This window comes from Odontesthes bonariensis, chromosome 5, assembly GCF_027942865.1.
Source record: "Odontesthes bonariensis isolate fOdoBon6 chromosome 5, fOdoBon6.hap1, whole genome shotgun sequence".
Taxonomy (NCBI): domain Eukaryota; kingdom Metazoa; phylum Chordata; class Actinopteri; order Atheriniformes; family Atherinopsidae; genus Odontesthes; species Odontesthes bonariensis.
In genome coordinates this window covers 36,525,705-36,549,552 of record NC_134510.1, presented here as the reverse complement: position 1 = coordinate 36,549,552, position 23,848 = coordinate 36,525,705, and the positions used below count along the sequence as shown (strand labels likewise).

Here is a 23,848-nt window from a genome sequence, read left to right as displayed (position 1 = left end):
ATGAAATCAATATGTCCCATCATAAAATTAACGATTGTTAAAGCCACTAAACACCCATACAGGTTTCTCTAAACTTATTTTGACTTATTGGAACAGTGTGTGCATTTACAGATTGGCTGAAACCTGTTCTTATTTCCCAGTCAGGTCTGGGCAGAATAAATCTGAACAGAAATCTATTCAGTCAGAAAACATGCGCACATTGGCCTTTGATGGTTCTTTTCTGACTTCAGGGCATCTAAACCAGACATTAAAATATTTCTTTCTCAGATTGATTCAATAAATGCAAATAACTTTGTAGCTGTGTCAGTAAAACCACTTATCTCTGCTTTCAAATTTAGCACCTAACTGTGTTGTTGTAGTACCCCCTTCTTGCCAGTAGGGGTCTATACAAATCATATTTTGTTTCTGCAGCCCTACATTTTCAGAAGATGAATCTGCTGACTGTGGAAAGGTGATCTAAAGGGAAAGCAGTTTTCTTTCATGGGAGATGCATTTTTTTTTACAGTTATGGGTTTGATTTCTTTACTCTTAATGTATATCTGTAATTATGTTAATGATATTAACTAGGGCTGGGCTCGTTAACTCGTTATTATCGAGTTAACTTGTTAATCATTTAACGCGATAGATATTTTATCGTGCATTAACGCAGGTTTTATTATTGTAAAAGTCTGTTGAATGCATCACATTCATAATAAAATAAAAATAAACTAGCAGGTAACATCACCGCTACAGGTGCTCCTCGGTCTCTGTGTGAAGCTCACGGAGCTAACCGGCGCTACTTCCTGTTTTAGTTATTTCAACATAAAAGCACGTTTCAAATTAAATTTGAAAAAAACTCCCGCATTTACAGCCAAGTTGAATTGTCGTCTCACCGTAGTAGTTCCAGTCTAAAAATATCACTTAAAGGCAAAACACACAACTGATAGCAGCAAGTCATTCAAGGAAACAGACAGTGGAGCGAGGCTTCTACATAAAAACTACAGAAGGATGCTGATGTTAAAAGTGTGTTTGCACAACAAATGTTATGGCACTTTCATTTATATGGCAGCACATTTAGAATAAAACTAAATGCTAAAAGCTATACACTACTTTTGGATTCATTTTTGGATTCTGCGTACAAATGCGATTAATCGTGATTAATCATGTGATTAATTAGATTAAAAATTTTGATCGTTGCCCAACCCTAAAAAACACACATTTTCATATCGTTATGGGTAAATATTTTCCTCCATCCATTCACCTATTTTCTACACCCGCTTAATTAAATTCATCAGTGCAGAGCGGGAACTTATCCCAGCTGTCACTGTTAGTTTCATTGCTGAGCTTAGATGGAACTCTGTTCTGTTTACACCATATAAACTGTCCACTGCTCTTCCACTGCGTGTTGCTTTTGTCTGCTCTGTCCAAAGTTAGAAGTTGCCAACCACCTGAGGAGTTGCAGGCGACTAACTGCAGGATGACGGGGACAGCTACAAGCTTGCTACATTCAGCTGAGTCCCCATTCATTCTAACCCAGATCCCATCTGCCATCCTCACCCTCGGCATCTTGGCTGGGGACAGTGTGAAGAAATGATCTGCTGTACCCGGCAAAAAGAATAACCAGCGTGCTGAGATGCAGAACAAATGCAGACCGCCCGGATGAGCAAGCTGCAAAAACTTAGCTGTGAGCTAACTGCAGATCCAAACAGAAGCTTTAACGTCTGAAATAAAATCCCAAACTTGATTTTTTTTTACCCTCACAAATTTGTATTCAATCAGAACTTATTTTCATAAATGTTCATTTTGTCATATTTTCCTTGATTCGCAAAGTGTCTTTGCAGCAATTTATGGGACAATCTGAGAAAAAAGATCCAGGGCCAGTCGCACAGAGCACTTTAAGTGGAGATTTTCCTCATAATTCAAGTAAAGGATTCCTAAAAAATACTGACTCATGTTGTTTTCTTTAGTTTGACTTGAAGAAATTCCTGAAAACAAGTTAAACTGTTGCACAAAAGAGCTTAGCGACCAACTTAAGGAGTAACCATAATGTACATCCAGCGTTGCACTAATTGATGAAAATGAAGGAAATAAAGTCATTCTTGATAAAAAATGGAAACAGGCACTTCTGGCTTCCAACAAGCTAAACATTCACAGCAACGATCCCTCGATTAATTACACTAAACACACATAAGAGCTGAAAAAACCTGAAAAAATATCAGGTTTGTTAGATAGCTGTTAGCTGGCTACATTAATACAGACAATTTATACTTTGCTGCCGTGTGACTGAAAAAAAAAGGCAGTAAAAATGAACAAGTAAAATATTTTATTGCATTTGTGCCAACCTCAATTTCATCTTCCATGTGCACCATCTATGGACGTGAACAAAGGATTGTGGGTACTTTGAAAACACAGAGGATACAGTGAAGCCTCTTTTGAATTTCATTGAATGAAGATGAAGAAGTCCCCCGAGGGATGCTCGACATCACAAAAGTCCTTCAGCAAGATTTTTATCATGTGGCATCCTGGAAATGTGGCTGTGAAGGATCATTCCTCGACTTCGAGAAGCACCTGCCGCCACTTCTTCTTCGGTTGCCATGGCTACAAGCCTGCCCATCCCTCGGAGGGGCTTTTGATTCAAAGCTGAAGCTCAGCAGAGAGGGACAAGGAGCGATCTGCAAGTTTAATTGGTTCAAAATGTCAAATTCCAGCTATTTTCTTTAGTTTTCACCGATTTCCGCTCGAAACATTTAAAGAAACTAAAAAAAATGGCACAAATGACAGATAGTATTCATACTTTTTTTGGATCACATATCTTTTTCTATTGTAAACTATTAATGTTGTAAATACGTTTGATCTTGGGCAGTTTTTTATTTGACAAAACAGTGTTTTCAAAGGTGCCACTTTTAGTTTCATTCAAATTTCAGATAATTTTCACTTTATTTGAAACATAACTCAAACTGATGATCAATTATGAGACCAATCTCAATTCGTAAACCATGCTCTATTTCGAGGGAGGGACCAAACAAAGCTTCTGGGTAAAACCGAAGTTGTCTTTCATTCAATTCTAACGTGCAAAGCACAAAACATTTTACATTTTAGTTTCCGTCAGCAAAGACCAAACCCAAAAGTTAGTCAATCGATCAGTTTTCTAACTTCCCTAACTTGGCTGAGGCAGCCTCAACAACACCGGCATCCTATGAAGATATCTAAGAATGATGTTTGTAAATGTGACACAAACATCATTTTACATTTTCAATAAAAAAGAAAAAAGAAAGAAAAAAAAGGCAAATTGCCCAAAGCAATGCTGTGAGTTAAATAAAAGTAAATTATGTTTTTGTTTGGGAGCCTTTTCAGTGGGGGGATTACCACACATTGGAGCACTAATGAGTATTTCCCACAGCTGGACGGTATAATAATGACGGTGGCTCTTTTGTGTGTTTGTCAATAGTGCTCCACAGCCATGAAGAATGAGATTAGCACTGGGCAACGATTCAAATTTTGAATCTAATTTATCACATTATTTCCCTGATTAATCACGATTAATCGCATTTGTACGCAAAATCCAAAAATGAATCCAAAAGTAGTGTATAGCTTTTAGCATTTAGTTTTATTTTAAATGTGCTGCCATATAAATTAAAGTGCCATAACATTTGTTGTGCAAACACACTTTTAACATCAGCATCTTTCTGTAGTTTTTATGTAGAAGCCTCGCTCCACTGTCTGTTTCCTTGAATGACTTGCTGCTATCAGTTGTGTGTTTTGCCTTTAAGTGATATTTTAGACTGGAACTACTACGCTGAGAAGACAATTCAACTTGGCTGTAAATGCAGGAGTTTTTTAAAATTTATTTTGAAATACGTGCTTTTATGTTGAAACAAGTAAAACAGGAAGTAGCGCCGGTTAGCTCCGTTAGCTTCACACAGAGACCGAGGAGCACCTGTAACGGTGATGTTACCTGCTAGTTTATTTTTATTTTATTATTTCATGCTTCGTGGTGTTTGCTGTAACTGTGTGAATGTGATGCATTCAACAGACTTTTACAATAATAAAACCTGCGTTAATGCGCGATAAAATATTTATCAATGTTAAATAATTCACAAGTTAACGCGATAACGAGTTAACTCGCCCAGCCCTAAATGAGACACAACACGATTCAGATTTGGTGACGTGGTAATCATAGAATTTGGTTTTTGTCTTTAGATTTACGAACCAAAGATAATTCAGAATATCACCAGACAAAGCCCCCTTTGACCCTGAAATGGACGGATGCTTTAAAAGCAAACACACAAAACATTAAGAATTTAATGATTTTTTAAAATTTATTTATTTATTCATGTATTTATGTATTTCTATCTCCAGTTTCACCCACCCGAAAAATATAAATTCCGGTGTATTCCAAAAAAAAAAAGAAAAGAAGAAGAAAAGAACAGAACAGAACAGAACAATGGCATCTTCATCAACCGCATCAAAGGAATCAATCAACAAAAATCAAAGAGGCAATAATTATTATAATTATTACAATAATAATTCAATGATCAGAATATCCACATTCATAACAAATCCGTATACAACTGCAATACACTCTTCAACACCACTCTTCCATTAATATACACAAAATCCCCAAATGTCTGTCCTGTCAAAACAACGATATAGGAGTTTGGTGGGGGGGGCTATGGCTTGTTAAAGGGGTATGAGGATGAGTGACCAGCAGAGGAACTAAGGTTAGTAAGAGCACACTTAATTTGTAAGGACCTATACAAAAACAAGCAAAGTTAAGTGATGACAGTATACTTTCATGGAAGCATTTCGCCAGTTTACCTGCATTAAACAGTTTGACGGTTCCATGAGAGGCAGAATTTGGGGAGAGCAAAAATTTCAAGGAATATATAAGGGGTTGTCAGAATAAATATATAACTCTGAATGACAACCATTGCAAACGTAATACGCAAGAACTCAGGAAAAGAAATGCAAATGGAGGCTTGTGTGTGGGGGAGGGAGAACAAAAAGGGGGTCTTAGTCTATATTATATACAAACATTGCTTGGTCACCCAAATCTACTTAGAAAAGCTTTTTAGTTGGTCAGAAAAATGAGTGCAAGCTTAAGATTACATGATTTGCTTCTTGTTCGAGAGCCTCAACAATGCAGCTAAGTGACAGAGCTTTCTGGTATCCTAAGTCTGCACAGAAAGTGCCTCTGATAGCTGTCAGTTCAGTGTAAAAACCTTTCCGTGCCTCAGTATCGGTAATTTGAGAAGACCTAGTCATAGAAAGAGAGAGAAACATTAGAGGAAAAATAACTGTACACTCTGCATATACAAACAAACTGTATGTACACATAGACGTACCATATATACACATATATCCAGTATATACACAAAGATTTAGCCAGAACACACACGTATGTACAGACACATTCACTCCATTCAGCGGGACCTCTAACATGTCTCTCTCTGTACTCGTTTCAGTCGGAAATGGCAGGAATCTCAACTCAGACTCGGTGTCAGTGTCAGTGGAGTCCATGCGTAGAAATAAGTGAGTTTTTTTTTTTACTGAAATGCAGCCACACGGGGGAGAAAACCACAACTTCATCCCCTGCTTGGTTCAAACTCTACACACAGATAGTCAAAGTGGAGTACAAAACGACAGGTGCAAGAATGTCCTGATCCAACCACGTCCGCATCGTCCGTCAATGGAGAGCTCCATGGCGACTGTTAGAGGAGAAAGATCCGCTCACTTCTTATTATTCGTTTTCTTCGATTGATCTAATCGATAATAACCAAGAGGAGGGGGGGTGGGGGGTGGGGGGGGGGGGGGGGGCGTCACAGCAACGTGCAAACTCTTGTAGGAGGAGTAGGTAAAACACAAGTTTGTCCCTCGGTCCTTTGGGGCCACGCTTCTCTCCACAAGATTGTCTTAGAAAACTCGGTTCATATAAAATGGATCGCTCCATCAGATAGAGGCGTCTATCTATTTTTGAAGAAATAAATATCTTCTCTGGAAGATTTCAGGTGAAGAGTTCTTTTTTTTGTTTTAAATACTATTTGTAAGAATAATCAGCGTCGTCATAGAAATATAAAGAAGAACATTCGGTCCAGTTTTTTTTCCAAAGTCAAAGTTTTTGTTTTTTTCCGGAGCAGTTTTTTTGAATTAGGCTGTGCATATTTAGTTTAAAACCAAATAAAGACTGAAAAAGAGTCCAACGCAAAAAAAAGCTAAAGAATCAAGAAAGAGAGAAAGTAAGTGCTTAAATAATGCGTTTAGATCCTAGATGAATAAATGAATCAAGATCAAAGGGTAATTTGAAAAGACTAAAAGCTCTAGAGAGAAAGAGAGAGAGAGAGAAAGAGGGAAATAAATGCTTTAAAAGTAAATCAGCTTGGACGGAAATTTGAAGAGAAGTCAAGCACCTTTGAAATACATCTAACACCGATCTCTCTCAGTTTGAGCATCATGCTGTCCTTGGCCTTTGTGTTCCTTTATTCTGCGAATTGATCACACTGCATAGCTGTTCTTTGCATGCTCGGCAGGCTAACAAACACCAATATATGCCCAGCCCACCTTTTTATAAGTAAAGAGTAAATCCAACAAGGAGGCGTCAAACACATTTAAAAAAAAAAAAAAAATCAGAGAGAGAGGGCCCAAGTAAAGTGAAAAAATATCCCCAGCGTCTCCTCACATGGTCCGCTGGGGCTCGGCACCATCCTTTGAGCAAAGAGAATGGGACCAATGCCCCAAGTTCTCCCTTTGTCAGCCAATCGCGTCACGAGAGAGGGCTCTGGACACGTGGCCATGCCAACCTGAAGACTGCCGTTGATGCATCAGCCAATTACGTTCCACATTGTCCTCCATGAAGCTTTGAGAGTGGCTGAGGGGAGAAAAAAAGGGGAGACAGAGAGAGAGAAGAAACGGGGGAGGGTGCTTGATCAGGTGCCGTTAAAGCAAAGCTGTTTGAGCGAGCATCTCTCTCCAAAAGCTGGACTCGTCTCTGTAGTTTTTTGTTATTTGTGTGTGTTCAGCTCTGAGGCAACTGCTTGTTTACCTGAGTCACAGAGGTATTTTCACAGCTATGTTAATTTTTCTCAATCACCCATCATCCGACGGTTCAGCCGGCTTTGAATCCAACAAAGAAGGAATGAGTAGCCCTACGTGATGTCTGAACAGACGGTCTGTCCCTGTGTTTAAGACTCATAGCATTATCAACATTTGATGGTTCAACAGTTAAACATTAATCAGAACTACAAATCTACCGTAAATTCCGGACTATAGGGCGCACTTTCTCAATTTAAAAAGAAAATCCACTTTGTACTTGTATAGGCCGCACCGGATTATAAGCCGCGGGTGGCCACATAGTAATATGAGATATTTACACAGAAAGATGAGACATGAGGACTTTTTAAACTTTTAATTAAATGCGTATGGTAACAGAAACAAATGCATACTGAAAATGCTTTTTTCCCTGAACAGTGCCTGTAACACGGCTGGTTTTAACTTAAAGGGGAACTGCGGTATTTTCAACATTAAGCCTCTTTTCTGAGTCGTCTGCAGTGTTTTAGAACCTCCCTCACCGCTTTTTTGATGTTTACTGCTGTCTCCGGTATTTGCCTAATTTTGATTCATCTCAACCTGCTTCAGAACGGCAAGTCATGCGCATGTCCTAAAAGGTCCGTAAAAGCACAATAAACGTCCGTTTTCAAAATCATCAACTCACCGGAGTGGTTACTGGTGTGCACTGGTAATCCATATCAAATTTCGTGGCGAAAAGTTGCTTCTGTCGTGTTTTATTTGACATTTTGTACTGGATGTTCGTTGATATTACTCCGCCACCGCTAAGAAAATAGTGCGAGCATGAACGAGCTGCCAAATAAAACATGTAAATGCTTTTTTTCCGAACAGTGCCTGTATCACGGCTGGTTTTAACTTAAATACCTATCGGTAACGCACAAATACATGGTGTAAATGTTTTTTTTCCCAAACAGTGCCTGTAACACGGCCGGTAAAAAAAAAAAAAAGACAGTAGCCTACCAGGAAAAGTCATTGATTGTGTTCAATTTAAAAGCTGCATCATACGCATTTCTTCGTTTGTTTTCCATGTTGAGGGATGAGTACAAACGACCGATTTACAATAATTTAGTAGTGTAAGTGTGTTTGATTTATCGTACAATTTCAGTGGACCACTGTGAACTATTCCTTAATGGTATTGGTCTAATGTTACAAGGCAAAATGTTTTTTGGCCCCATGAAAACAAAAGAAAAAATCATATATTAGCCACACCATATTATAAGCTGCGGTGCTCAAAGCCTGGGAAAAAAGTAGCGGCTTATAGTCCGGAATTTACGGTAATCTAAACAAACCGGTTATTGACCATTTGGACCTTTGACGAGGCAAAAAAATAACTAAGGCGTCTACAGAGGAAACTCACAGCTAATACAACTCAACTCTTCTCGTTTCAACCTGCACATCAATACAAGCCGAGTTGTTGCAACACCCTTTTGTGAGGCAGACACACACAAACACACACACAAACCCTAAAACAGAGGATTCATACACAAAATGAAGGATAATGAATGCACATAACAAACATTTTCAGCATCTGACACAACTGAAGGGTTAATTCAACAAACATCGAATAATATTTCTAAATTTGTTATTGCAATTTAATGTCTCCTTCTGATTCATACTAATGAACATATATATATATATATATATATATATATATATATATATACATATATATATATATATATATATATATATATATATATATATATATATATATATATATATATATATATATATACATATATATATATATATATATATATACATATATATATACATATATATGTATATATATATATATACATAAAACCAAAGTTTTTACTGTAATCTGTAACCTTATTAAGCTAAACTTTAAAAGGTGCTTTTGGTTGATGACTTGGCCAAATGAGACACTATCCCAGGCACTTGCTCTGGAAAATACGGTGAACTGTATTGCATGCCCAAAAGTGTAACTATACCTGAACAACAGCTAACCTTTTATTTGTGTTTATCTGCACTTAAAAACAGAAGTTTTCGTAAGAAAAACTGAAAAAAATCGTCTTCCTACTCTTCTAAATCCCTAAAAAAAGTAATAATTCTATAAACTACTTGCATCATTTTATTAAAAGTAACTTAATTCTAAGTTCTAAATCTTAAATCATCATTAAAAATAGGTAAGCAAGATCCGTTTCTTCACTGTAAATAGAACCAGAGATTGAAGGAGTGCTCTGGACATGGAAAACCCGACAACAACCCCAGCAGACACGAAACAACAACAAGATGCACAAAGTACAAACACAGAGACACATAGAGAACGCACTGGAAAGGGGGGGGGGGTGTCCTGTCAGAAACAAAGAGAAAAGACAGTCATGACAGAGGCAGTGCTATGGCAGACACACAGACAGCTGACTTGGAAAAAATGGCACCATTTTGTTTCTGTTTTTAGCACCAGTTTGTCACACACAGGTTCTGAGATTGAGAAGAGAAAAAACTGCACGAGCTCAGTCCGAGAAAACCAAGAAGTCCCTTAGACTGAGGAAAGAAGGAAGGAAGCTCCCAGAAACTCGGTGTCGTGTCTTTGCTTTCAGCACACACGTCATTTCTCTTCCTAAGTGTTATCTCTATTGGAAAACCCTGTTGAAAAACACCCAAAGGCACTAGGAAAGCCGGACTGCGTCGCCCACACCTCTGCCCAACAGCCCGGCATGTTCAGAATATTTAATGCATCTACATCCACTGGAGTCGAGGGTTACTACAAGCTTTTTGTTTATGGCCCACAGTACTTCTTTGTTAATGAGTACTGCGAAGTCTTTGGGGTGCAGGGCGTTCTATAGCACTTGATCTTTAGACCACGGAGTCAACAACAGGCAACGAGTTCACAGAGCAGGTGTTCACATATCGGCTTGGTTTGTATGTCTAATGCAAGGTATCCTCATCTTGTCCTGCAAGACGGATACAATCTGAGGCTCCGTGTGAGCACCGCTCCAACGAGTGTCCATTAAAGAGCCCTTTTTGTACCGTGTTAATGCGTTTTTATGCACCGTACAGTTGCTGTATGACTCATATTCATCTCCCACACAGTGTTCTTCTCTCTCTTGCCCGAGCAATAAAGACACATATTTATTTTGTTAAAAAAAGGGGGAAAAAGAAATGGTGACAGCGGTTTCCTTTTGCGTCATCTCTCTCTGATTTGGCTCAACGTTGTGTTTGACCTACTCCCCCTTATTCTGCTATGCCCGTAGTTGCCGTTGCCGTGGTTCCAGTTGTCGTGGGGCAGGATGTTGGGTTGCCACAGAGCTCTCCATTTTGACTAGGATGTTGATGAGGAGATGGCAGGGAGGGAGGGTCTATGGTTTGGGGGAGGATTCCATTGTGGGGCGAGGTATCGGAGGAAGAGAGTCTGAGGTCTTGATCGTTGGTTACTGCTCCTTCTTCTTCTTCTCCTCCTCCTCCTCCCCCTCCACCTTCAGTTTTCACACCGGGGTCTGCTGAACCCAGGGAGGAAAGCTGGTCCTCCTAGAGAAAGAGGGGAAGGGGAAAGAGGAGTGGGAGCAGGGAGAGGTGATCGTAGGAGAGAGGCCATTCAATGAAGGATGGGAGGGATGAGAGGAATTGTAAAAGGAGATGTCCATTCAAGGCAAATAACACCACAGGAGAAATTATCAGGAGGTGGGAGAAAGTACGAATGGACGGACACAAATGGAGGGAAAATCACCGGACAAGTATGAGGAAATGTGAAACATCAACATTGGAAAATAGAAACAAACACACGTAAAAAAAGAAATCGATGGACGAAGCGAAAGCGAGTTGGGGTTCAGAAAGTAAAAGACACGACAAGGGGATTGGAGGAGGAGACACGGAGAGAGGAGAGAAAGAGCCAAATGAGTTAGGAGGTTGATGCGTGACCAAACACCAGTAGAAATGGCAGCACAGAGAAAGAGGAGATGAGGGGGATTTAAAAATTCTTGAGGTCACAGGATCCTGATCCTCTTGGGGTGAGAAGCAAAGGGGTGTTTGTCAGGTGAGTCGTTCTACAGCAGCGAGCAAAAAGCATGTTCACAAGCGAACTACGTCTTAGTTTTAATGCGCAGAACTTATCTTAAATGCTAAAGAAGAGCTTTGCAAGCTAACGTTAAGACAGCACTTTACCGTAGAGCTTTATGTCAGCATGCAAGAAAACTGTAAAGCCATACAGAGGTCATCGCCAAATTCTAAAAGCGAGTCAGCGTGAAAGCCAAACCTGTGTCACAAAAACCAACCGAAACCTCTCTACCCAAGCACAGAGATCAGGGGGGCAATGAGCTGCTGCAGGTGTGTTCACCCTGGCTCAGAGCATTTAGGGAAAGCTGGATTTTAACAGCTAAAGAAATGAGAATATATGTATTTATATTAAAGAAACAGCTGGTGTCATTAGTCATTTCTATTAATGTCCTCATGAAATCCCAGTTGATTAAATGTTGATATTAATCTTTTTGGATCTGTACTTTCCCTGAAAAACTGTAAAACATATATATGACTCACGCCTCTCTCGGGGGTACAAGAACCATAAATGCAGACCTTTTCAGTCATGGGAAATGTAGATATTTGCTTCATGATTAGGAGTTTGTCGGCTACTTTTATGTGAATGTTCCTCCCGGCCTCTTTCACTCAAATCCGAGTTAATAAGTAAAATAAATAAATAAGTTAACCACCAGGTGCAGGTGATGTTTGCCACTGCTACGCTACATAAAATTAGCTTTCTCTCGTGTATAATAAACATGACTGGATTTGTGCACATGCAGGGGGTAAAACCACAGTTGGCAGTCACGAGATTGTAATAAACCTATTTAATAAAGTACTTTTTTATAATTTGTACATTTTTGGGGACTCTGTAACGAAATAACCCAATCATATAATGCGATTTGATAATTATAAGAGTCATATTTTAAGTTGTAGTTGTGTGTTTCTGCTCTCTTCAGTCGATAATAGCAGCAGCATGGCGGTAATGTTACTTTCACTGGACTCATGATGAAGCTACATTACAACCTTCTACTCTTAGCAGGAATGTCACCGTTACTGTAAACTTAACCTACAAAATATGATTTACAGCTGGCTTTGGAAGGGAAGTTTTCTCTGTTGGACCGGTAAACGTGTAATTTGGGAATGATTTGTTCGATATTTTAAGGAGGTAATTGCATTAAGAAGCCCAGTGTTACCACAGTCACAACAGATAAGGTAGTCTAAGGCCTCTTAGAGTCACGGTCAGTCACTTTTAAGACCCAGGACAGGAATTTGGGGGTCGTATCCGATTCTGATCTCAAATTTGACAGCAAGAGTAAAATTCTGTGGTAAAAAGTTAGTTTTTTTTCCCAGTCAATGAACATTGTTAAACTAAAATCATGACTGGAAGACGGTTCTTTCAGGCTGGATTATTGGAGCTGCTTGTACCTGGACATCAGTCAGTCAGTATCACCCCTGTTCCTGCCTGCATTCACTGGCTCCGGATTAAAAACAGAATTGATTTAGAAGGTTTGAAGTGAAATGTTTTTTGCTTTAACGTGGTTTCTGGTGACGTGTTTTACTTTTCTTTTAGTATTTGTGTTACAGTGTTTTGGTCTACTGTTGAAATTTGATTTGATTTATGACTTTTCTGACTTTTTTGGGGGGGGTCTGGCTCCAGAATCTTCTTCAGCTCTTAGCAAAAACAATGACCCCCCCCGTTGAACTTTGATCAGTTTTCACCAGTCTTTCTTGGTGGCCTTCTTCGACTGCTTGCTGCCCCCTAGTTCTGCACACAACTCTGTAATAAGGTCCCACAGACACCTGCTTTTACAGTTTTCTTACAACGTGACGCATGGTTGTGAAAGACATATTTGGGGTGCATTTTTCTAAATGTTTCAGGATGATGTGATCCAGATCAGTTATTGCATTTTACAGCAACAATTACTGTCAATTCTTACTTCACCTGGGTTCTCTGTCTCCTTCACGACTATACAATACGTGTGTGTCCTGCCTCTTCTGTCAGACCTAAAGTTATTTTAGCATTTTATTTGCTTTATTTGCTATATTTAGATCATATGCCAAATTAAACTGCTGTACTTAAGTCTTGTGGCATCCATAAAGTGGTTGGTGAACCCAATAAGACTGCCATTGTGAACGGAACAGCATCTCATTCAGACACGACACAGACACATTTAGTTGCCGTCAGATTAATGGGAAGCAGTGCATGTCTAAAAGGGGGTCATGTGGGAGCAAGTTAGCATCTGCTAAACATTTCGTGTCAACTTTAAGATCTATTTGCATGCCAACAATCCAAGTCTTGCTCACTGATGTGCAGCGGGGAAAGAAAACACGAGTTAAAATATGAATTTAAGAGTTTTTCCATCAGATTGCTGGTGGGAACCTCTGATTTATCCTCAGTCGCCACACATCGTTTTGCTGTGTGGTGACTTTTAATAATAAGCGTACATTGCGTGCATTGCGTACTGCTTTAATTCTTACATACAAGAGGTATGAAATATTTGTAATGTGAGTGAGATGAAGAGCTGCAGAAGGAAGAGGCAGGAAGGAGCAGAGATCTTATAGAGAAAATGATTCAAAGGATCAAAAAAAGCAAATTATCGCTGGAAAAGCTGAATCTAATGGGTGCGTCCACTGTGAGTGGAAGGTGTTTCCATTTCACTTGAAAGAAAAATGTGAAAAGATGAAAGACAAAAAAAAAGATTCCTCCCAAATTTTGAAGTGAATTAGTGGGCCGTTTCTCTTCTCAATCAGAACCAGAGTGAATGAAAACACTTTGAGCTGCTAACTGGTGCTACGAAACAGCTTCCGCAGCTCCAAACAGTTACAGGATGCCAGTAACACCACTTCACTGACACTTGCTTTTGTTACTCTCAAACACAACCAACAGTGCTGTTTAATATCCATGTGTGGACCCATACACATGTCTATTAAGCTCAGGAATCAAGCAGCTGAACAAAGACCCGGCATAACGTTTACTGACATCCTCTTTAACTTACCAAGCTTGCTTCACTCTTTGTGGTTGTGTTGTTTGATTACTTGGTGCATTCAATTTACAACTTGGTGATAATTTTTTTGTCTTTTTTATGCCAATGAAAATTTGCAGTATTGGAGACAGAAACACAGAACACTGAGTGGAGTGCTGAAATGTCGGGTGTGTATAATGATGCAAAGAAAATACTGCACACACTTTTTCTTACCCATCTCCTCCAACCTCCAGTCACTCCAATTGGGACGGCGGATATCTAAAGCAAAACTGAAATCTTTCCATGTTTGAAACGAAAAACCTGCTGTGGGTGTTGGCTTAATCGGCTCTACGTGGGTTTTACTTTAAGTGATCAGCTCTAACAGTAACAGAAAGATAAAACAAAGGAACAAACGACAACAACACGGAAGGCATGTCGGACACCATCAGACGCACAGTAACAGCTGGCCTGCGCCACCACGTAACCATAAGTTATGATCAGGTACCAAACACATACACAAACACGTAAATATCAAAAACACAGACTCACTGAAAGACACAACAAAAACCACACAAACTTGTGCACGATAATCAGTGTTCTTCAGGGAAGGATTGGGTCAGATACGGAGATTTCACATAATTCCCATTCTCTATCGGAAGCTGTGGCGGGAGGGATGGAGTCTGAGTTGAAATGTAAGCTGATGTGTTGGGGGAAAGATGGCAATAAAAGATGTGGTGTGTTTACGGGGCAAAAAAAGTTGAATAAAAGAGAATTAACACAGGTGTTCCGTTGACTTACAGACACCATAAAGGTTTTCTGTGCAGCAAACACACCCAAATTATAGACATTTAATGTCTCGTGTCACAAATGTAGAGCGAAGTCCACGGAGCCATGAGACTTGTGTTTGTGTGTATTCTCTTTTTATTTGCTTTTTTTCACTACTTTTGTCAGGAAATAACAATTTTGCACTCAAAATTGTTCGCAAAATGTCCCAAGAATCTTCCAACCGACTGTCTATTTCCCTACTTTTCCTGAATCTTTGTAAACACCAACAAACACCAAACTCAAATAACTGTAACACTACAAATTTAGCTTAAAATGGCAATAAAGCTTCTTTTTTTTTTTTAGATCATCTTTGGTATATTAGATTTTTAATCTCACCTGAGAGTTGCAAACCAAAGGAATCACGATACAGTCAATGCAAAGAGTTCCAGAGGGCCTCCATGCACGACTTAAAAACCATTTGCAAATGTCTGTGAGTGAATTGTGCATGAACAAGAAATGGTGTTTTCATCTGCAAAGATTTTCTGAAGCTGCTGTAGTAATAATAAGATAAAAGCCTTGTAAATCTGTCTCAGATAAATGAATGAACCTGCTGTTAGAGGTCTGTCACAGAATACTTCCAGAGTTACCGGTTCAGAGGATAGAGACACGCTTCTGTGTCGAGAGGGCGGCGATAAAAACAACCAAAGGTCATCTCCTCTGCTTGAAAAAAGGGAAACCAGTGCAACAATATCAGACGAATAAGACGGATCGGGTGTGCAAAGATCTTAAAGATTAGAGCTGGTTTTGTTCCTGAATCACACGGGTCAATGATTCAAATCTCTACGTTTAAACCATGAGTCAGCGGACTCAGAGTGACTGCGTTGTGTGGCTTGATCACTTCAGAGTAACCCGTAGTTTATCACCACTATTAAAGACAGAGCCAAAAACCATGAGTCTTATCCAAAGAAACCACAGAAGTTTCTCTGGCTTACTCATTTTTAAAGTGGAGTTTGCTTATGGTGCAGTAGAGAAACGTTTATTGCTGAGCTGAAAAACTAACTAAATGTGAGAAACTTTCCAGGGTTGCTTCAGTTAAACATCCAACAATACAATCCCATTTTTCATTTGTGAGAAAATAGACTTTAAACATGAGAAATGCGCATTAATATTAAGCAAATAAGCTGATATAAGCACGCAGCCAGGTCCACTTCTCATCGATACGGTTTCAGTCTGTCGACCTTTTTCTTCTGAAAGCATTTTAAATCCAGCATTTTGCACCATTTTTCCTGCAATACATTTTTGTTGTCAGCTTGGACTATAGAGCTGTGTAGTCTAAAGGGAATTAAAAAATCCTCTTCACTGATATTTTTCAGCAGTTGGTGGAAACCAAACTTCTCATTTATTGGCAAACATTGTTAACTCAGGCTTTCAGCTACACTCATGTGCCACAACTTGTTTTAAAGCAAATATTTTGCTTATTAATTGGTTCACATGGATAGTTTTATTAGGATAATTCATACAGACTCCATTAGAGGATTCTTCCATGTCTTAATGCTGCTTATTTCAAATTGTGCACTCCTGCAGCATTTCTTGACCCTCTCTTTAAAGCAAAAAGCACACTGCTCATTTTGCACTAATAACATTTGCACAAATATCATCATAGTACAATATAATGTAAATTACCCATATACCCTATATTTTATCCATATACCCTATATTTCTTATTGGTTCAGTCTGCTCAGTTAAATTTATTTATTTATTTTTACCTTTATTGTTAAATGTACAAAATCTGTTTTTATTTATTTAGTTTACTGATGTTTATTATTATTACTATTATTATTATTTACCCTACTCTTCATACTGTAGATTTGTATAAAGCTAATGTTTCTAAGCTCTCTATTTTTATTCTATTCTATTGGCTTGTTTTTCTGTACGCTGTTGCAACACAATAATTTCCCAAATTGGGATGAATAAAGTATCTATCTATCTATCTATCTATCTATCTATCTATCTATCTATCTATCTATCTATCTATCTATCTATCTATCTATCTATCTACCTATCTATCTATCTATCTATCTATCTATCTATCTATCTATCTATCTATCTATCTATCTATCTATCTATCTATCCATCTATAAGATATCTTTAAGAAGATTTTGTTACAGAAATCAAAGACACACCTTGTTTGCCTGAACAGAAATGAAAACGTCTAGTACATAAGCTGAAGAAAAGCCCTGTCATGAAGCCTTTCCACCGATTTGTCCCAGTGGCTGATCACAGGGCCGGAACTAAAAATCGCCCTGCGGCCCAGAAGGCGTTTCCACGTGATGGCGCTGGGAAGATTTGACGAGATTAAACTTCCAGGGATTTAAAAATCTACCTTGTTTTTCTTTTGTAATAATGATTCACAAGCCAAAGCCTTTTTGGGTGTCATGGTGATTTGTTCCAACGGCTTGAATGACCACAGTGAGAAAGGATCCTGTGATTCTCGGGAGGAGGGCAGTGTTTTTCCTCCTTTCTGTATTTCCATTTCAGACCTGATTAACAGCATTATACTCTCTCACTAACGGGTGCAGATTACAGCTTTTTCAGTGCAGTTGGCATAGTGAACAGGTCTGAATCCTGCAGGGAGCCCAGTCTGCCCCGTCTCCAAAATGTAGTTGTGTAACAGTCCATGGCAGCTTCCACACTGAAAACAGTGACTTTTTGCTGAAGTAAACGTCATAATTTCTACCTTGTATTTTTAAGATTCAGTAAGAACTAGAGCTTCTTAAGTAAAATTAAACATTTTATTAACGTAATACATGAATAATGGGGGTAAAAAGAGTAAGTTTTACTTAGGTTTCCTCATACAATTTAAATGTTTAAACAAGTAGACTTTACTTAATTTGTTTAAATAAATATAACTTAAAACTTAGATGTAATTAAGTAAATGTTACTTAATATCTTCAAAACTGTTATGTTTTATGGTAAGTAAAATTTACTTGATATTGCAGCATTAAATATTACTTAAATCATTTGAGTGCAAATACTTACAAAGGGTTTTTTAAGTAAATGTTACGAGTTGTTTTTTTCAGTGCATGAGACAGGACATGATTTTTCCAACCTTAACCATCTATTCTGAACTTCTAACCCTGACCATCTGTGAGTGAGAGCAAAATATAAAAGTAATGAGGACTTTTTATGCAGAGTGGATGTTTTAACGTAGGAACCAGCAGACCAGCAGCACGAACTTAAGCTGCCGGTCTGTATTTGGAAATAAAAATCAGCATAGAAAACATCATCATGATGCAGTTTCCATCCTTTTTTTTAAAGGATGCAGCTCTAACATGTCCCGTCCTGAGAAAAGTGAACAAAACAAGCTGCCAGTGTGGCTTCATTCATCAAATATTTACATCTGAAAGCAAACCGATGAGGCATTTTTTCCATCAGTGTAATTTTCTAGTTTCAGAGGAGAAAGAACAATAATTTAAGAGAGCGGTTGGAATCTTTCACATTTCACAGATTAAAGTGTGCACACTATGAAATAATAAGAATTTAAGGTTCACTCCCAGAACTACGAGAACATGAAACAAAGCAGTTTTAGACCAAATTTCTCCTTATTACACGCACACATTACATTTAAACGTACAGCTAGGCCACCTGTTGGACGACTATCGTTGTCCCAAACAAACATGGAGGGGAATCATATATTGACTGTTTATATATCGCAGCTTGTTAGTTTTGGGCTGTTACATCACACACAAAAAATAATTTAGCTGGTGGCAACTGGTACCAGAATTAGACGGCTTTAGAGCTAATTCATGCTGTATGTTTTACTGTTTTTACTAATTAAATGCACTCCAGCTTCTTCTTCTGCTGTTCCCTGAGGTCAAAGCCTGAGACGGGAAGCAGTTTGGGTTCAAGAAGCACCCGGCCTTACTAAAGATCGGGCTATAAACTTTCTTTTCTAGAGGCTTATAGTTAGGGATGGCTCAGGTGACACTAAAACATCCCATAGTTAAGCTGCTATAGGCCCAGACTGCCGGGGGACCTCCCATGATGCACCTCTCCTCACTCTGCTCTCTTTACTCTCTGGCTGTGTTCGAAACCGCATACTTCTCCTACTACTCATACTAACTTTTTGAGTTAGTATGCGAGTTTGAGTAAGCGAGAAGTTCCCGGATGCCTACTATATTCTCCGAAATGTTGGGTATGCATCATGAGGTTACTACTCATACTCAAACTACCCAAGATGCAACATAACGTGACGTCGCCGATCGTCATTTCCTGTCAAAAGGGCAGTTTCAAGCTAGCTACAACGTAGGTTCACTTCCTGTTTTCAAAACAAAAGCACCAATTGTATCGTAATGGCTTTCCCTATGATAAAAGGCAACGGGTATTTTGTTTTGTGAAAATAACAAGAAGTGCGTTGCTCACTGCGGCTAGCTTTAGTAGCGCCGAATTCGTGGGAACAAAATTTTAAATAGCCGGTATTTTGTCAGGTTTTCAACACGTTGGGGATCTAAACGACTACTTTCTGGCCTGAAAATGTTTAAAATGTTGATAGAGTTTAGAGAGTTTAGAGCTTAAGCGAAATCAGCTTCAGGCCGGCTGATTTCAGCTCGGGCAGGAGCGAAATGCATTGTGGGTAAACGCTCTGCATACTGTCTGATCGATGAGTATGCAGTATGGAAGTATGTAGTATGCAGTATGGAAGTATGCGGTTTCTGTGTACATGTGACATCATCGTTGTTATCGGCCTTTCTCCCTGGCCTGGTGTTATGGTGCTTGTTGCCCCCTCTTCCCTGTCCTCTCAGAGAGGAATCCTTCCTAAGTTTTTATGTGACCTGTTGGTTTTCTTTGCTTTTTTTTCTTTGTCTTTTTTTCAAATTGGCATTAAATGAAAAGGACTTTTTTTGGACAGTAACTGGCTTGAATTTATTTTATTTAACTTATTTCTGACCTGGGCCTCTTCAAATCTAGGCTAAAAACCTACTTATTTAGGATGGCTTTAATACCCAGTAGTATGATGACACTTTTATCTTATTTTATCTTAATCGATTTTGTTGTATTTTATTGCTTTGACTGTTCTTTTATTGTTTTTATTAGTTTTTGCCTATTTTTCTCTTTATTTATTACCTGCTGTAAAGCACTTTGGTACATCGTAAGGATTGTTTGTAAAGGCCTGCATTAATAAAATACATTTACATTTACATTTATTTGAATTTGACTGTTTGGGGAGGCATTTGCTGCGATTAGTCGAACTGAACATGAGTCTAAAAGAAATCTAATTCCCAATATTATATTCCCACTATAAGAAAATTTGATTTAGCATGAATGAAGTCAGACCCACCTGTTTACATGTGTGTAAAAGTCCACTTACACAATAATAATTTGAATTTGTATTCACACACGTCACACTTTCTGCCTCTGTAGGACACTAAGGACACTTGGGTAAAGGCACAAAGTTCTGCCTATGCGTGTACAGTTTACTGATGGCTGCTGTCGTGCATGATTAATGGCTTCAGATAAACCCCACCTGCTGCGTCTCAGTAAAGCTTTGAATATTTAAAGCATTTTGTTGTCGCTCTCACACAGCGGTGTGCCCCTCAGATAAATCAGGAACTTCTCTGCAAACATTCTGTGACAGGCCTCTTTTTTTTTTCCTGAGAGAGAGAACGGGAATGCAAAGTCAGTGTGTCGGCCTGCGGTGAGTTCAGAGGGTGCTGTTCATGGACAAGGATGGACACAGAGAACGGCAGAAGTGGAAAAGAGGCAGCAGTGATGGATGAAAGTGTGAGAGTTTGCCGGTTTGGTTATTACCTGGGTATTCGGGGTGGGACAGGCGCAAGACGGGGCTGCACTAGGATGGACTGACGCCTCCCCTAAGAGAAATCACCGTATCTCATCAACATAGGAGGAGAGGAAAGGAGAGGAAGGCTTAAAGCGGGAGGCGGGAGGAGGAAACCAAGGACAGAGGGAGGAGGGAAAGCTTGTGTGCAAGAGGGGAGGACTCAGAAGGGCCGTGAGGGTTGAGGAACAGCCACCCAAACGACACAGAAACAATGCACAACACAAAGTGAACAGAAAAACCAGGACAAACGAACACAAATAAAACCCTTTAGAACGAACATTTATATACACGTACTGTGTATAACAGCACACAGACACACACAACACCGCCTGACATCCAGCAGCCTGAAAGCATCAGAGCAGCATGCCATGCAGTGTGTCATTAATAATAATCATGCATGTGCAACAAGAAAGAAAAAGGCATTAGATTAAGCAAGTCCAAACGACATCTGGGTGTGAAAACAGCTGATTAATCGTCGTCACAGCCGAATCTGGCATGTTCCCTGCTTCAGAAAGGTAAGAAAACAGCGTAAAAACATGCTTGTGTCAAACATGCAAGTATCAGTTTTACAAAGGTGAATATACAGCTTTAAAACCCCAGAATCAAATTTTACATCAACCTGTTTGCAAAAAAAACACAGATAAATGATTATTTTTTACCTTCAAACAGCTCACATACACACAGGAACTCAGGCTCTCACAAAGCTGCGACAATGAAAGCAGACGGATGACTTGTTAACTGTAAACTTCGGACGATTTTCCCCAGTTTAAGATGCTGCACTGATGACTGGTGGCAATATGAAATTATCTCAAAATTCAGCTAAATCCAAACAAATGAGTCGTCCAACAGTGTCCAAAAGGGACACTCTTACAGTTGGAATGTAAAAGTCAATGTAAACTGGATTAGAAAAGTTCAATTTAACTTTCTTTAACTAATAATCGACTTTCAACACAACACACAATAACTTGATGTCACTTACTTAGTAAAGTTTTAATATATTTTTGCTCTAATTTGCAGCATATTTACCAACCAGATTCTTTACACAGGGCCTCTGTCATGTTCGGCCAATTAAAGACATGGTAGGTAATCCTGTTCAGAAACACATTTTGTAATACTGGGTGAAATGGCCCGTCTATCCTGAGAGAAATCTATACAAGATGTATTTAGAAAAAGGGACGAAAATAATCAGACCTCTGTGGCAGCTGCAGGACTGAGAAAAAGCTGATCAGCGTCCCGCTGATCTCGGATTGGTCGCCTACAAAAAACCAATCAGATGCCTCTGCTTTCTGTCTACGCCCCCCTCTGCCGGCTCCCTGCTCCATTTGCGCATGCGGTTCCACCGGCTTTGGATGAAGCACTGACGGAATGGGGAGGGGGGGGTGGAGCTTAGAGGAGGGGACACTTTCGAATCTTGCTAGCTCTCTTGCTAGCTCTCTAGGATTACCTACCATAGCTTTAAATTAAAACATTTTAAGAGACTAAGTTTTTAAATAACAATGTTAAGGGATTATAGTTGTCAGAAATAATGCCAAAAAATAATCACTTACAATTCATTAGGTGCATCCAACTAGAATTAGTTTATTCTTTATCTTTTAAAATGTTTTTACTCAAACACAGGTTATAGTTTTCCTCGCTATTGATAACAATAATGAAAGTGTTGCATCTGTGGCATACAGAGCCATCAGTGGGTTGATATACACTGGGTTGTAATACACTGTTAATATGGGAGGGGTGTAATTTTATTTTACTGTATGGGGTTGTAATTTTGCTTTATTTTTACTTTATCTTATTTTGTCTTATTGTATTATATTTATTTTGCTCTATTGTATTTCCTGACTTAATCTTTTTTTCTATAAATGAGTGCACTGCAGAAAAGGAATTTCCCGCAGGGGATTAATAAAGTAATTCTGATTCTGATTCTGATATACCTAGGTTACTATTTATGTTTAATTTGATTCCCCATTTAGGACAGCTCATGTTCAGAGTGTGGTGAAAATAGTCTGGCTGTTTTCTGATAAGGTAGGAGATTGGTTTATTATTGGGTGGGAAATATTGTGTTACGTATCAGTATGCAGTGTCTAACCCCGACCAGCAGAGGGCGCGTTCGCTACACTGTGTGTGCAGGGACAAAGGAAGTCTCGCGGGAATACGTTCCGAGAACGAGAACACACACTTGAAGTGTGAAGTACGCTGTGTGTGGCGAACTGTAATGAATAACATTACATACTTTTGCTCTTTGCAGGTAAGAAGGGAGAGTTAGAAGTGTGTATTTGATGGGTGAATATGCTATGAGGTAGTTTATGATCCCGGTTGGACTTTATATGGTTTTGTTTATGAACGTTACTTGTTCAGCGAACGTAACGTACTGAAAATGGCTAGCTACCAGTTAGCACTGATAGCCTAGCTACCTAGAGCGCACGTGAAGCTGGAGAGTACAAGGAGCCGATCTTAACGGTGCGTTCAGACCGGAATTTTTCGCGCGACGTGATTACATACAAAGTCAATGCAAAGACGCAAATAGACGCGGATTCGAGCCGGCGGTGCGAATGAGGCGAATACCGCCGCGCGAATGACAAGACGCGAATTAGCGCGAGTTCAGAAAATCCAACTTTGGTGAAATATTCGCGTCACGACAGCCTATCAGCGTTGAGATTCTGGACCACAGTGACGTGGAGACAGATGGACAGGCGCTCCGCAGCTGAAATGGAGCGCCTGTAGTTGGTGTCCTGCCGAGAGATCACGGCACCGATCCTCCCGAGCAGGTCATCAAACTGGGTCCTGGTGAGCCTGAAATACCGCTGGAAGCGGCCGTCATCCAGACGCAACTCCTGGAGAAGGCGGTGATGTCACTGACCCAGACACGACGGCATGTGCGTTTCCGACGAATCTCGGACTGCCACAGTAGGTACAAGGACGCGATGGGACTTATATCGGCCATGGTTGATGAGAGAATGAAATGAATAGCCCCTTTAGCGAAAATTCGCTCGTTGTTTACTCGCGCGAATAAGGCGAGTAAATTCAATTTACAACCGCGGCAAAACTCGCACGAGTAACGCGGTGCTGTGCGTCCGGTCTGACCGCACCGTTTCTTAAGAGCCCGCGCTGCTCGTGTGTAGTTCATGGTTAAATAAATAAGAAACTTAAAATAGATACATGATTGATCTGGTTAATGTGGACATGTTTGGAAGACATGATTGAATGTACTTTATGAAACTGGTTTGGAAGTGATGCATACACGATTATTTGTTTGGATGTTGGTGCA

The 23,848-nt window shown here is 39.4% G+C and overlaps 1 protein-coding gene across 5 annotated transcripts in view; it reads right to left on the bottom strand.

Moving 5' to 3' along the window:
- Positions 1-4,279: 4,279 nt before the first annotated feature.
- The window catches only part of syngap1b (synaptic Ras GTPase activating protein 1b), a 230,972-nt gene continuing 211,403 nt past the window's right edge, over positions 4,280-23,848 (bottom strand). For 4 of the 5 annotated variants that reach the window (XM_075466269.1, XM_075466264.1, XM_075466267.1 and 1 more), the window contains 2 exons: positions 20,556-20,617; positions 4,280-6,844 (listed from right to left, as the gene is read on the bottom strand). In XM_075466269.1, the coding sequence (XP_075322384.1) occupies positions 6,727-6,844; positions 20,556-20,617 (180 nt within the window). In that variant the 3' untranslated portion in view covers positions 4,280-6,726. Of the gene's footprint in view, positions 6,845-8,865; positions 10,534-20,555; positions 20,618-23,848 lie in introns of those variants that run through there. The other variant, XM_075466265.1, reaches the window with a different exon arrangement.